General features: G+C 43.6%; 1 protein-coding gene across 2 annotated transcripts in view; it reads right to left on the reverse strand.

Annotated features, from left to right (window-relative positions):
• The window catches only part of fat4 (FAT atypical cadherin 4), a 388,547-nt gene that overhangs the window by 96,113 nt on the left and 277,062 nt on the right, over positions 1–15,372 (reverse strand). For both annotated transcript variants that reach the window (XM_072495681.1, XM_072495682.1), the window contains exon 8: positions 2,300–2,480. In XM_072495681.1, coding sequence (XP_072351782.1) covers positions 2,300–2,480 — 181 coding nt within the window. The remainder of the gene's footprint in view (positions 1–2,299; positions 2,481–15,372) is intronic.

Genomic DNA, 15,372 nt, shown 5'->3' on the forward strand with positions numbered 1-15,372 from the left:
AGCGCCATGATGCTGCAGTGCTAACCACTGTGCTGCCCTGCTTCTGGGCCCTTTGCCTGTGAGCAAAGATGGCTACTCACCTCCTCAGCTCTCCACAGAAGTCCTTCCGCCGGGTTCACGTCTTTAAAAAGGAGTACTAATCAGTGACTACTTGCCGGGGAGGCCACTGAATGAGGGGAGGCTGTTGGATAATGGGTGGCTCTCGTTAATTGTATGGAAATTGGACTTCAGTGGTGATAATTGGTTTCTTGCCATGCTACACCACAGGAGCGGGCCAGTTGCATCGGAGCCTGGCACGGTTCTCGTTTTTGCCTCACCTGCTATACACTGGCTTTGTTTCACACGAGCGAGAGCATAACGAGGCCGGAGAATCGCGCTCACTATTTTTGTTTTTTATATATTTCTTAAAATTCCTCCTTCCTGTTGTTTTGCTTTCACTGATACCTTATTAATGTCATTAGAATTTGTTACATTAAAAAGAGAAAATCTTGCACAACTGCATTTACTTAATGCTATATTTAAAGTGCATAAATAAATGAAATGAAAATCGCTTATTGTCACAAGGAGGCTTCAAATGAAGTTCCTGTGAAAAGCCCCTAGTCGACACATTCCGGCTCCTGTTCGGGGAGGCTGGTACGGGAATTGAACCGTGCTGCTGGCCTGCCTTGGTCTGCTTTAAAAGCCAGCTATTTATCCCTGTGCTAAACCAGCCCCGAGGGCTTAACTTTAATAATATTATTAATATATAAGAGGGATTTAAAGATGGAAGATAGCGCACTTTCCATGATTTTCATCGGTTCAATTATTTATACTGATTTCTGTTAATTTATGTTGATTTTACATATGCTAATAAAATTTGTCGAAAATTTGGGCATGAGGAGTGATAGAGGCTTTTGTGGAGCCTAAACAGATATTGAGTCCAATGGCCTAGTTCTGTACTGCACGTAAATTCCTATCAGCAATATAGGTGTAAAATTCTGCATAAATAACCATGTAATTCCTGCAGAAATCAATCCAGGAAATTCTGAGTCATTATATTTATCAGATGACTGGGGGCGACGTTGCGTATTTTCTTGAATGGCATTTGAGATTTGCAAGAGTGAGGTAGGGTGATTAGAATTCTTCCATTGGCTGCTTTATAATAACCTAGGATTCCTCACCCGTAAAGAGTGCAGGGGGATTTGAAAATCAGTAATTTGCTGTTTCAACTCTTGTTATAAGCCACCTGATGTCAGTGACAGTTTTACAAAGTAAATAGGTCATTGCCACCTACAGGCGAAACAGGTATTGCAGGTGACACTTGCGATACATTTTCTCATTGGCACAGGCCAAAGAACATTCAATATATTTTCTTGTGGAATGTTGCAAATACCATCCCCCCCACAAGTGATTTTAATATGTAATAGATAATGAAAACCACAAAGAACTCATAAAGTAATTGTTAGTTGCATTGAACACAGGGTTCGTTTTGATTCCATTCGTAAGTTGCACAGTCACGTGCTTCAATATCCGCCAAACTAAGTACTCCAATAATGTTTTTCATCTTCAGCCAAGTTAATTTCTTCAAAGGAAAAAGGCGACAGTATATCAAAGGGAGACACGGGAAATTGTACAATACAACGTGTAAATGAACCCTGATTCCACCTACTTACTGGGAATCTCTTGCATGGGCATTATTTATAGAGGCAAGAACATTTCACTGAACAGATTAATCTATTAAATTACCCTGAACAGCATGAAGAAGCTTAGGGAATTCTGCATTCTGTGAAAAATATACCAACCCCTGTTGAGTGGTGCTGTGGAGAATATGTCACCACCACTTTGCATCATCATTACTTTTGTTTGGCTAAATTTGGTATTAGAGATTCTTCAAGTGGGATTTTTGTCCGGATTAAGGAATTTACTCACACCGCTCAATAAAAAAAGACTCTCTACAAGAAGCTGTGATTTGACGCCATACAGAATATATTTTATACCAGAAGATGCATCATTGACAAAATGTTTTGTGTGGTCCCTGTATTAATGAGAGATGAAAGCACAACGGTCAGAAATTTGTCTATGCTTAAAAATGAGTGCACACTGCACGTGCCAATAATATGGCAGATGGTACACCTGATGTAGGATAGATGCATGTTTGTAAACCAACTGCCATATTGGACCTTTAGGTGGCAGTTTCACGCCTTACAAATGGGGTGGGGCAATCCAATTTCTAGGCTAATATGTGATATCAAAACTTACGATATATCAAAGGGTTGCTCTTGAAAATGCAGAAAATATGCATCAAACAAAATGCCTTTACCTAATGACTGCATTTGAACCTTCATCAACATCAGTGGCGTTTACAAGCAAGACGTCAGTCCCTGTCGAAACATCTTCGGGGATGGTGGCATGGTAGGTTTTGAAAGCAAATGTTGGAATATTGTCATTGACGTCATCGACAATCAAGGTAATGGTGCCTGTGCCGGTAAGAACTGGAGATCCTGCGAGGAGAATAGGGAGAGTCGAGAGAGAATACGTCAACAAAACCAATCAGGCATTTGTAATTATATTATCACGCTTTTTACAGAGATTGCAACACCTCAGAAAAAAAAGCAAAAGTCACAATCTATTTCTGAAATGTGGTGAGCAATTTCAACATAGAACAGTCTATGGAAACTGGTCACAGGAACATCTTTTACTCAAAACACTGTTATCGCTCCAGAATAAAATTGTTAGGAGATTGCTGATGAACAAATCACTGCTCTTAAGTCTGATGACAGGTTAAGAGTATCAAATCACATACATGAAAGAAATTGAATCATCTTCTCATGCTTTATATATTTTCTAGTTATTGAATATGTACCGCTTCAATTCTGAAATATTTATATGACAACTATAGAAGCAATTCCAAATTGCTTTCTTGCTAATTATTGGAATGTATGATTTTGTTTGCGATTGAATATTTACCTCATGTCCAGATGAATCAGCTTTTGAATAATTAATTTCTGCTTTAACAATAACTGCATTACCGTACTTCTCTCCTTTAAAAAAAATACTCTGTCCTTTATACCTTTTCCCAGCGCGTTCTGTGTAGTATAATGCAGCTCCACAGTAATCAATTAGGCTCTCGGAATTTTAATTGAGAATGTTTGTGCATAACATAGTAAACTTTATATGATGCATTTTTCAATTTGCTAATATTGGCGCTTAAATTTGTGCTGACATTTTAATTATCATTAACAAATTAAAGGGGAAAAAAAAGTACCACAACTGTGCTACCTCAAAACAACTCTGGACCTTTCTATGAACAGCTGCACTTGAAAATGTTCTCACTCATTCACAATTACAAAGGCGAAATAATTAAAATAGAGAAAAGTGACTATGGCCTGGGCATGGCATTTTGCGGCTGTTAAGGGGCAATTTAGAGGTAACTGCTGATTTATTGTGCAATTGGCACAATGAAAAATGTTTCTGAATATATTTCTATAGCCCTTTGGCCCTATTAAGGACAAGTCCAGATTGGTTGCTTAAAACTGAAATCTGAGTTTGAAAGTTGGAATTGGGTACATTTTGTTCCATATAATTATAGGTTTAATTGAATTTTAATGATTCTTGTGGTAATCGTTACCACTGATCATAGTTACTGGAAAAATTAAACTGGCGACAACTCTACCTCAAAATATACTATGGTAAATCTACGCCAATGTCTTCAAGTTGACTAATTGAATACACACAATCAGCACAGCTCACAGTTCTTCCAGAAATATGGAGAATGAAGAAGCTTTTTATTCATTTAATTTAGAGATCATTACAAGAGTATGTACACCCAAAGGACTGGATGCTTCTTTTTCAACCCTTCTGGCGGCAGTCACACTTTATGAGCTCAGATGCCCTGGGTACTCTGCCAATTTCACTACTGCAACTTCAGTTGTTGGAATGATCACTCTCCTGTTCAAAGCTACCCTTCCATTCTGAACTCTGTTTCTCAGAGTTGTGACTGTCAACTAGATTTCATTTGGTTTGCCTTTGGATTCAAGTTTATTGATGTCTGTGCAGAGACTGATGTAAACCAGCACTAAACAGAAAATTCTCCTATTGCTGTCTGATCAGGTTTCAGATAAGTATCAACATGGATAAAGACCAATTTTATCATTTTGTTACTATTCATTCCACAACAGTCTTGTTACTAATGTCTTTTATTTTTTTTCTTCTTTATTGAAGATGTCTTTGACTGAAAATGAAATGAAATGAAATGAAAATGAAAACTGTGACGTTTAACCAGCAGAACTCCCGCAGCTGGCCCAAGTAGTGCAAGGTATATGTCGGAAGCGGAGTCCGAGGCCTTGCGGATGAGCTGCTTAATGATGTGCACCCCTTTTTCGACTTTGCCATTGGATAGTGCGGACTGGAGGTGACATGCTTGAAATTGTAGCTCTTGGCAAACATGGACCATTCTCGACTGTGGAAGCACGGGCCATTGTCGCTCATGACGGTGTTCGGGATGCCATGCCGTGAGAATGTCTCTTTACACGCTTTGACGACGGTCCGTGAGGTGAGGTCTGGCAGCTTCAGCACCTCAGGATAGTTTGAAAAGTAATCAATGATTAAGATATAGTCGTAACCATTCGTGTGGTATAGGTCAATGCCAACCTTGGACCACGGAGAGGATTCTAGGTCATGTGGTTGGAGCATCTCCTTGCTCTGCGCTGGTTGGAACCTCTGACAGGTTTCGCAGTTCAGGACCATGTCCGTGATGTCCTGGTTGATGCCGGGCCAGTAGACAGCTTGCCGGGCCCTGCATCTGCACTTTTCTACGTCCAGGTGTCCCTCATGAATCTGCCGCAGCACCATGCTCTGGAGATGTAGCGGGATGACTATCCTGTCCAGCTTGAGCAGGATGCCGCCGATCAGCGTCAGGTCATCCTTGACGTTGTAGAATTGAGGGCATTGCCCTTTCTGACAGCCATTGCTGAGGTTGTGGATGACTCGCTGCAACAGGGGGTCTTTGGCCATCTCTTCTCGGATGAGAACGATCTTCTCATCTGTTGCCGGGAGAGTGCTTGCACACAGTTGTACCTGCAATTCAATGTGCCGGATGATCTCCAGTGGATCACTGGGTGAGCTGACTGAGCGGGACAATGCATCAGCGATGATGAGCTCCTTGCCAGGTGTGTACATCAAACTGAAATCATACCTCCAGAGTTTGAGCAGAATTCTCTGCAAACAAGTCGTCATGTCATTCAGGTCCTTTTGGATGATGTGGACCAGAGGCCTATGATCCGTCTCAAAAGTAAATGTTGGCAAGCCATCGACATAATCATGAAATTTGAGGATGCTGGTGAGAAGACCCAAGCACTCCTTTTCAATCTGCGCATATCTGGTCTCAGTGGGTGTCACTGCCCATGACGTGTATGCTACTGGTATCCAGGATGGCGTGTCATCTTTTTGAAGCAACACCGCCCTAATGCCATCCTGACTCGCACTGCGGATATCTTGGTCTCTCGGTCTGGGTCAAAGAATGCAAGGACGGGTGCAGTGGTGAGCTTGGCTTTCAGCTCCAGCCACTCTGTTCGCCTTCCACTCAAAGGCGGTTGATCTTTTTCACCAGGCTGCGTAGGGCCGTGGTGTGTGTGGCCAAATTTGGGATGAACTTGCCAAGGAAATTGACCATTCCCAGGAAGCGCAGTACTGCTTTCTTGTCCTCGGGGACTTTCATTGCCTCGGTGGCTTTAATTTTGTCTGTGTCCGGGCGCACACCGTGTTGCGAAATCTGATCGCCCAGGAACTTCAGTGTGGATGTCCTAAAACAGCACTTGGGCCTGTTTAGCTTGAGGCCATGTTCATGTATGCGTCGGAATACTTTCTTGAGTCGCGACACTAGTTCCTCTGGGGTTGTGGACCAGATTATGATATCGTCAACGTAGACACAAACCCCTTCTATTCCCTCCATCATCTGTTCCATGATGCGATGGAAAATCTCTGATGCCGAGATGATGCCAAATGGCATTCGGTTGTAGCAGAATCTGCCAAAAGGTGTGTTGAAGGTGCAGAGCCTTCTGCTGGATTCTTAAAGTTGGATTTGCCAAAATCCTTGGGATGCATCCAATTTTGTGAAGAAGTGCACGTGTGCCATCTCACTCATGATTTCTTCCCTCTTCGGGATGAGGTAATGTTCCCACATAATGTTTTTGTTTCGATCTTTGGGGTCAATGCAGATGCATAGGTCCCCCAAAGGCTTCTTTACACACACCGTTGAGCTGACCCGGTCGGTTGGTTCAGTGATCTTGGAGATGATGCCTTTTTGTTGTAGACTTGTTAGATCTGCCTTCAGGCGCTCTCTCAGTGGAGCAGGGACACGTCGTGGTGTGTGGACCACTGGCTTGTCATCAGGCTGCAGTAGAATCTTGTACTCGTACGGCAGCGTGCCCATCCCGCTAAATACATCTGGGTACTGGGTTAGGGTGTCGTCGATGCTGGCCTGAAGATCCAAATGGGACGGCGTAGTGGTGTAGACCCTTTGAATGAGGTTCAGTTGCTTGCAGGCGTGTGCACCTAGCAGGGACGCTCTGTCTGGTTTAACAATCTCGAAGCGGAAGCTTGCTTGTGTGTGTCGGGTGGACACCTGCAGATGGCAGGACCCCAGTGCCTTGATTGCGTTTCCATTGTAATCCAGGAGTTTGCAGGCAGCTGGAAGGATTGTGGGGGGCTTCTTGATTCTCTTGAAGTCCACCTGCAAAATCAGGTTGGCGGAGGCACCTGTGTCCAGTTTGAACTGGATGGGGCAGTGGTTGACCTTCATCACTGCATGCCATTCGTCCTCGGAATCCACGGTCAGGATTGATTGGACTCGCGATGTATCCGGTGTGGCGTATTCGCACTTTGTAATAATGCCCAGTCGGTAAGTGTTGTCCAGGTATTCATCATCTGGATCCGTCGCACTGCCTGGATCAGAGTCACGCCCACTCCTCCTCCTCACGCCCACTCCTCCTCCTCACGCCCACTCCTCCTCCTCGCGCTTCTCCCCTCACCCTGTCTAACTCTCTAGATGTCTGTCTGTGGAAAGAGGCAGGGTATGAGTGCCTCATCCCTTTTATAGTGTTTATGTCATGCCCCCTTGCGGTGATGCCATTTCTGAGTGTCCTGACTGCCCATTGGTTGTGTCCTATTCTGAGTGTTCATTGGTTGCATGTTTGCATATCATGACAATAAATCACTTCACATCTCTCGATATTAACTTTATCTGTCATACGTCAGCTCATTTCACCAGCCTATGTCGTCTGAAGTCGACTACTTTCCGACTTACTCTTTTGACTAGATTTCCAACTTTCGTGTCATCTGTGAACTTTGAGATTATGCCCTGTATATCCAAGTGCAATATATAGCAACAGTGGTCCAAAACTGACACCACTGCAGACTTCCCCAAAGACTGAAAAGGCGTCCAACGCTACTCTTTGCTTTCTGTCCCTTAACAATTTGATATTCATGCAGCCACTGCCCTTTTAATCCCAAGGGCTTCAATTTTGTTGGCAAGTCTATTTTGTTGTACTTTATCAAATGCCTTTTGAAAGTCCAAATGCACAACACAAACCACAACACTCTCACCAAATGTCTTCATTAATTGATCCAAGAACTTAATCAAGTAGGCCAAGCATAATTTCCCTTTAACAAATCTGAGCTGGCTTCATTTATTAACTCATAAGTTTCTATGTGTCAATCAATTTTGTCCTGATTTAATATCTCTAAATGTTGCCCCACCATTGGCGTAACACCTACGTGTCCGTAGTTGCCAGGTTTGTCCCTCTTCCGCCTTTTGGACATATCTGCTGGAATTGATTCCAACAGTTTGTCTATCAAAAGAAATATTAAAAATGAAAATATGTAGATCCAATGCCAATTTATATTATTTATACTTTTGTGCTTTCTAAGCCAGCAAAGTGCCATAATTGGTTCATTATTAATTCTAACATAATGGTGTTGAATTACCCCAATCTGTGAACTAAAGAAATGTTGTAATTGGCCATTCCCTGTGGCTGAGCCAATTGTGTCATAATAACTTATAATTTGAATGTTTATCAAATTGGGATCAACAGAAATTCCAACAGAACTTCATATTTGCATTTATCCAACATAGCATTACATCTCATATATGTTGGAAAGTGATTATGGCTGTCATCAGATTCAATTACAGGTACAATAACATATGTGTGCATATGCACAGAGGGACAGGCTTCACAGGGTCAACTGAAACTGGCCAACAAAAATCTTAAAATTACATTTGGCAATGAATGAATCTATCACAAAGATGACTATGTGTAAGTGACCTCTTTCTTGATGTTGGGTATCTATAAAAACTTTAAATTACCATGAACATTTAATCACTAAAGTTGATCATGACTACCTTATTTACTGTATTCCCATATTCAATTTTAGGAAAGATAAAGCAGAGCATTCAGGAGTTGCAGAGTCTGTTTTAAACAATAATTTTATACAGCACCATAATAATGACACACACACACAAATGTTGGCAGCACATACACTGTACTGGACTAATTTTGGCAATTCCAGAGCTAATCAATCTCCCTGGGAGATAATGCCACAAATTATCAAAAGGCAAATCGTGCTGACTAGCATTTTTCCAACATGTGAATTGTCAACTTGCCGGGGTGAAGGCAGTCCCTTAAAAAGCATATGTTTCACACAGCATTAGTGATTTTGGTATGAAGAATTTAAAAACACAATGTTTAGATTAACGTTTTTTTCCCTAATGTGCTACATTATGGGGACTACTTAAAAGTTCAGTAAAAACCATTTGTGTATGGTTCCAATTAACTTTGAACAATATTTATAACAGATGTGTTTGGAAGTAAATCTGTTCTTTCTCTCAGATTATAAACAGAATTCTACATGGGTATCTTTACGTGTTGGAGTGATTATAAACTGTCTGGTTTCTTGCCCCTCTATCTTAAGACATGATGGTTAACTATTCTGTAGTTTTCACTTCAGTACCATGGCAACATAACCTCAACAAATAGCTTGTGGGCCACTATGCAACTGGAGTTGGCCAACTAATCTAGTCCTCTCTGAAATAATTAATTGAAGTTGTTATATTTTAAACTGTCCAGCAAGCTATTATTTGAGGACTCACATTATTGTCTGGTGGCATTGTCTGGTTTTTGTACCTCCTCAACCTGAAGGAGCATTCTCACTCCAGCACATGAATGCTGAGCAATCATGAAAGAATTAATCTAAGAGGAATTCAATTCCAGGCACTCTACAAGTTACCACCACCACCTTGAGAAAATCTTTCTAACTCCCCGCTGAGAGTTATGATTAAATTGGTTCATGACAATTTTGCATAATGTAGGGAGCCTGAATGGATAGTATCTAATTTACAACTCTTTGTATAACTTCATTACTTGTTCATAAATCATCAAACTGTTTGTCTGATATTCAGTACGGGATGAACAGAAAATTTCCCCAACTAATTGTGAGAAGGCATCGCGGATTCTGCCAGCGGAACTGAAGTTGGCAGAAATCCAGAGCGGGTCTATAGCGGCTGACCGACCATGATCATGTGGCCACCTACTATTTAACGGAAATGATGCACGGAGCCTGCCCAATTACTTGACGGAGGTGGGATTCAGCGTGGGAATGCCTTACTAGATTATTTTATTGAAGGAGCTGGCACCATTTTTAAATAACAGCCAGCCATACCTTCAGACTTCCAAGGCTCTTGGACTGTCACCCTGAAAGTCAGTCATGGAGAGGAGCAGCTCAAACCAGAAGACTCCAGCTTCCAATGCAGTAACATATCATTGAGGAAAACGACACCTCAAAACTGCAATATCCATCCTGCACCCGCAGATGAAGAGTAAAGGTTACAGTCAGAAGCTACTTGAAGGAATATGCAGATTCACAGGATAGTCCTACTGTTCAGCAATACCACACTGCATGACCTTCTCCAGGCGGACTATGAGTGGCAGGTATATTATGCCTGGTTGATGGTTGTAAAATACTCATCCAGTTCACCAAAGAGTCCTGGACAGAGGTTGTAGCAGAGGTGAGCAGCCGTGGATTTCAGCAATGAAACTAAGAGCATTGTAGGCAGAGGAGGAATGACCCACTCTGCACTGTGAGACTGAATCTGAGTGAATGGTGTGCAACCTGTGGATGAAAGGTGGGTGAGGATAAAAAGGTCACTCAATTTACAATGGACCGGGTGAGTAGAGAAACCCAAAATGTGCCACCACACGAGCTGCATTAGGAGTTGTGAAATCATGTGGGTCACAGGCATCTGAATCTCATCCACGTTCCTCGAGAGCTTAATCTTGGGAAGGATATGGGATTGAGATAACCCATCACGAGAGTGGGGGGGTGCAGTCAGGCATCTGGAGCCTAACTCCCTTTTCCCTTACGTTTGTATGATAAAAAGGCCCCCGAGAAACATGTAAGAGTGAAGACTGGTGGAGGAATGCTAGACATTCTTTTTCTGACTCCTGTCAAGATGGAGGAACTCAGGTTGGCTGGACATCACGGCAGTTGTTTCCTCTCAGATGCTGAGATTGGGATATGGGTGTTGAGTGTGAGGAGGATTAGTGCTTTGCCATCAAGTCTGACTGCAAAGGCAGAGCACTGAAAATAAAGTGGTGAAAATTTTTAACAAGCTAATTGTGTATGTTCTTTCTTTGTAGGTGTGGCTGCAGCAGACAGACACGAGGAAGCCAATGGAGAGGTGGCAAGAGGACAAGAGTGTCTTATATACAGGAGTCCCTTATTTATCATGTTCCTTCAGACCTGGGGCTGGGAGAGGACACCTGCCATAATCATCAAAGGCCACGAGAATAGAGATCATCAGCCTGTCTCCAACTCACCTGCCGATGCTGAGAATACATCTTGCTGCAGCACTCAGAAGTTTTTCAAAAAGGCACATAGACACAACAAGGTGGCATGGTGTCCCATTAAAATGAGTTTGTGCTGTCAGTGTTTTTGCTCCATTCATTGAAAGCTTACTGATGATGGGCATACAGAAAGTTTGAAAACCGATCAACATTTGTTCGAGGGGCATGGTGTGGTTTGTCTCGATCTGGTGTATGGAGCATGTTCAAAACTCTGGAAGGCCTATGTGAGCGATTTATTGGAAGGACATGTGACTTCTAAGGCCAGAGAAGAAGTATTACAGCTGTCTCTCACTGGAAGGATGTGGTTTTCTCTGGCCTCCCTAATGTCTACCACTATCACTGTGGGCATAGGCAGCAGGCAGATGTTCTGGTGCCTCTTCCTGCTCAACCTCCTCATTGGATGATACAGCAGGACTAGGTGGATGATTTCCATTCCACCATCTCTCTCCCTTTAACTTTCAGGTAGACTTTGAGATATGATTCCCCCTCCCCCCTCTGGCTCCTCAGATGTGCTCTGCCACTTTAAGTTTTGGCCCCTCAGATATGGGCTTGCTATATAAAATGTCCTCAGTTCCTCAGCATGTCGCTGTCCAAAAGAGGTTTGCACAGATCGTACCTCTGCCCTGGATCTCTCTCCTGGAAGTCAGATCAATTTTTGATGAATTAGAAAGGCCGCTTATAAACCACCAGCTTTCACTGGCTGAGTTACTGAACCAATGGGAGAACAGTGTGAATCCCATTAAATGTAAGAGACTCCATGACATTCTGGTGCGGTTCATGTAAATTGAGTTGAATTCGGTTAGTACCAAGTTTAATTAACTTGACACCAGTGGTGCGTAATTTTGCTGCTTCACACTCTTCCCATCGTGCATTTGATGGTGCATACTTCTCCCTTCAGCAGGCTTCACTAAATTCCATCCATTGTTTTGGTGTCCACAACAAACTCTGCCTCTTAACCACTGACCCCATCTCTCACCCTGGCAACTGGCTGAGGCCGAATCAGACTTTGCAAATTTGGTGTCGCACCTACCTGTGCCATTGTTAAGACTGCCTAGTTCCACCTCCATAGCACAGCCCAAATCTGCACTGCCTCAGCTCACTTTCTGATGAAACCTTTATGTTTACTGAGTCTTTATTACCTCTAGATCTGACTATTCGTATGCACTACCGACCAGCCTCCCACGTTCTAACCTTTGTAAACAAAGTTCTGCTGCCTGTGGCCTAACTCACGTGAAATTCCCTTCACTCAGCCCTCTGTGCTTGCCGACTACATTGAATCCTAGTCAAACAATGCCTCAAGATACTACCAAAACATGTAGGTGACTATAGCAGCAAATGAAAACATCACCTGTCACATGTAATATAGGATAAAATTCTAGAAATACAGAAATTGGAAGTTGGGCTTGAATGGAAAACTGTTTCCTCAACTTTTAGTCTCAAATTTTTCATGCAATCAAATTCCAAGAAGAAAACTAATGTAACTTAGGAAGCAAGGGAATAACATAACCATCAAGAATTGGTGGTCTGGGGTTGCATGAATGTAAGCATTTTTAAAACCAAGGTCACAACTTACCAGCGCTGCCCCCTGCTGGGATCATGCAGTCCTGCCAAAAGTCAATTAACTTTTGGCTGGGCTGCCAAATCCCTGGCAATGGGACCTGCCATGACAGGGCCGGATATCCCGGTCCTAATGCCTGACACTAATTGCCCACTTTCAATTTTAATGGAGGAGAATCACAGGGTGAGCAGTCAACCCACTCCCAGAAGGTGGATTCGTCAATGAAATATAAAAATGAGGTTACAAACCTCACATCTAACCTCCCTTACAGGTTTACCCGGCCTGAGGTTTTCCAGGTCTCACAAAATCAGGTCTGCTTGTGGACAGGACCACTAGAAGTGATTCTCTCCTTCCCACCAAGTTATCTGCTGCACTGCAATCAGACCCAACCAGTCATCATCAGCCATCATCTACTCCCCAGGTCAGGGATCGGATGCAAGCACTTGCCCACTCTAATGGTCCAGCAGCAGCTCCATATTTCCCCATTGCTCCTGGTTAGCTCTGGAGAGCTTCTAGCCTGACTGGAAGCCAAGTCCACATCGTGGTGGGATCCAGTCAAAGGAAAAGGAAGAACGCCACTGAGTCAAAACCCCACAACATACAGGGAGACCAGACTTCAGAAACATTGGGGCCCAAAGTGTGTTCAAGGCTAAAGCACACTCTTGAGGTTCAGATTGCCTGCTTGGGGCTTTGATCTTATATTTCATACCATCTTCTGAGTCCTAACTGTCTCTTGGCTGTGTTATTGCAGTTAAATATTATTGATTTTAATAATCCAGATTTTGAAATTAATTGAAAAATGATCTTCCCCGATCATATCTTACTGCAATTCTTGTTGGAATGAATACTTGCAGGTTGTTCACCAGCAAATACTTTTTATAGTCTGGAATGGGGAAGGTACTTAAGAGAAAGAAACAGCTCTGGCCTACATTGACCTGTTACTAAGCATCGTAGTGTGGGAGGTAGTCTTATACGGAGTAGATTATTTGATCCCTCTCATGTGAGGATCTGTGTCAAGCAGTTGATAATGAGTGTGCATGGTGTGCAGGACGGAACTGAATGTACAGAACATGTAAGCGGCTGGAAGATCATAAGTTATTGTGTATAGGTCCAAACAGAAGGGGAATATCCATTGTAAAGCTGAAGAGGAAATTCTGAGACTGAGACCCTCGGTGGCAATATTTGGAGGCCTGATATGGGAGCATGAGCTCATGGGTGGCGATTCAAATAAATGGGAACAAAGTCCCATAGCGAGCGCATTTGCCACGTGTCACCCAGTGCTTGAAGCGCTGAGAAACACATGGCTGTACAACACCACTCACGTTAAATAAGGGGCCTCAGCATGGCTCTACAACACCACTCACATTAAATAAGGGGCCAAGGCTGCACATAGCCCCAAGCCCCATTTTGTACACCGCTCGCCAGAATTCGTCAGTGTGTCAAGAAATCGGGGCACCATTTTAAAATGGCGTCTCGAACTCCGAGGCCCCCCAGAAGACCTCCGCCCTGAGCCCCAATGCACTATTGGAGAGTCCCCGCAACCCCCAACAGCTGTGCAGGGCACCCCAGCCCGATCACCAGCACACAGAAAATGCCGGCTTGGCACCTTGCCAGCTGTCAATGCCACCTGATTGAGCACCTTGGCAGTGCCAAACTGACACCCAGGTGAGACTGCCAGTGTGCAGGCTGGTACTGCCAGGGTGCCAGGCTGGCAGTGCCAGGGTGCTCAGGTGGCACCAGTACCAGCCTACCACACTCCCCGAAGGGCATACACCTGGGGGGGGTCTCTGTTCCCCTGGGAGATCCCCATGAGTGCCGTTTCGCCTGCTCCCCGTTTGTTGGGACCAGTTGGGTTTTTTTCAAAAAATATACTTTATTCATAAAATCTATCATGAACATTACAGAACATTTTGAATTGTCTTGACTGTACATTTCCATCAGAGTTACACATTCCCTTGACTTCCATTCAATTTTGATAACATTACACACATATCGCACTTTACGTTACAATTCCTTCTTAAACATTTACATTGTCATATTTCTTTTATACATTGGAGTGTTAATGACCCAGACCGAGGGGGGTTTACACTGTTACCCGCCCCTCGGTGTACATTTGCTGGTAAGACATTACACAGTGGTCTTTCCCCATTGCGCCTTGGCGGTAGCTGCCCCAGGCTTGTTGGGACCAGTGCTGAACTGTGCTCACCTGAGCTCTCCAAGATAAAGGGGATAAGATCCCACACCTCAGGTACCTCAGGAATCTGCACATTAAAGTGAGACTAGCTGACTTGCTCTAATATGCAGATTTACTAAACAGTGATCCCACCCACAATGATCTTGCGAGGCAATGCGGGGCAGGTAGATCCCGGGACAGGAGTCTCCAATCGTTTAAATCAGCCATGCTGTACGGCGGCGAGCTGCTTTGCGGGCGCAGCGTGGCTAGTGGTTCGCACCCATATCCAAGGTCTGGTATTGACTATTGTTCAGGGAGACAATATCCAATTTGTGGAATCACTGGCCAGTGGGTCTTTGCTGTGGCCAAAAGAATAGTGCCAGCGTACTTGCACATTTCGCATTGACCTGTGAGATGTTGAATTTGTCTTCCAGCAACTGCTGTTCACTTAAAAATTAGCTGTGCTAATCAATCATTTAATGAACAAAATAATACACCAAGTGATAAGAGAATTGGAGCCGAGTCAGCTGTCCCACCAGTCTCTGCAATCCAAAACCTGAGCAGCTGTACACCAGGGAAATGCAGCAGCATAAATCATCAAAATAAACAGTCAGACTGGCTCACTAATAAAGCCTTGGATTAATCCAGTCACTGGAGTGGGGAGGTGGTGTGGGGGGGGGGGGGGGCTGGTTCTGAATCTTCCCACTTAGCTCAGATAAGCTAAAGCCCGAAACATGTAGGTTGTCTATAGTTGCATGAGCATC

Source organism: Scyliorhinus torazame, chromosome 3 (assembly GCF_047496885.1).
Source record: "Scyliorhinus torazame isolate Kashiwa2021f chromosome 3, sScyTor2.1, whole genome shotgun sequence".
Lineage (NCBI taxonomy): Eukaryota > Metazoa > Chordata > Chondrichthyes > Carcharhiniformes > Scyliorhinidae > Scyliorhinus > Scyliorhinus torazame.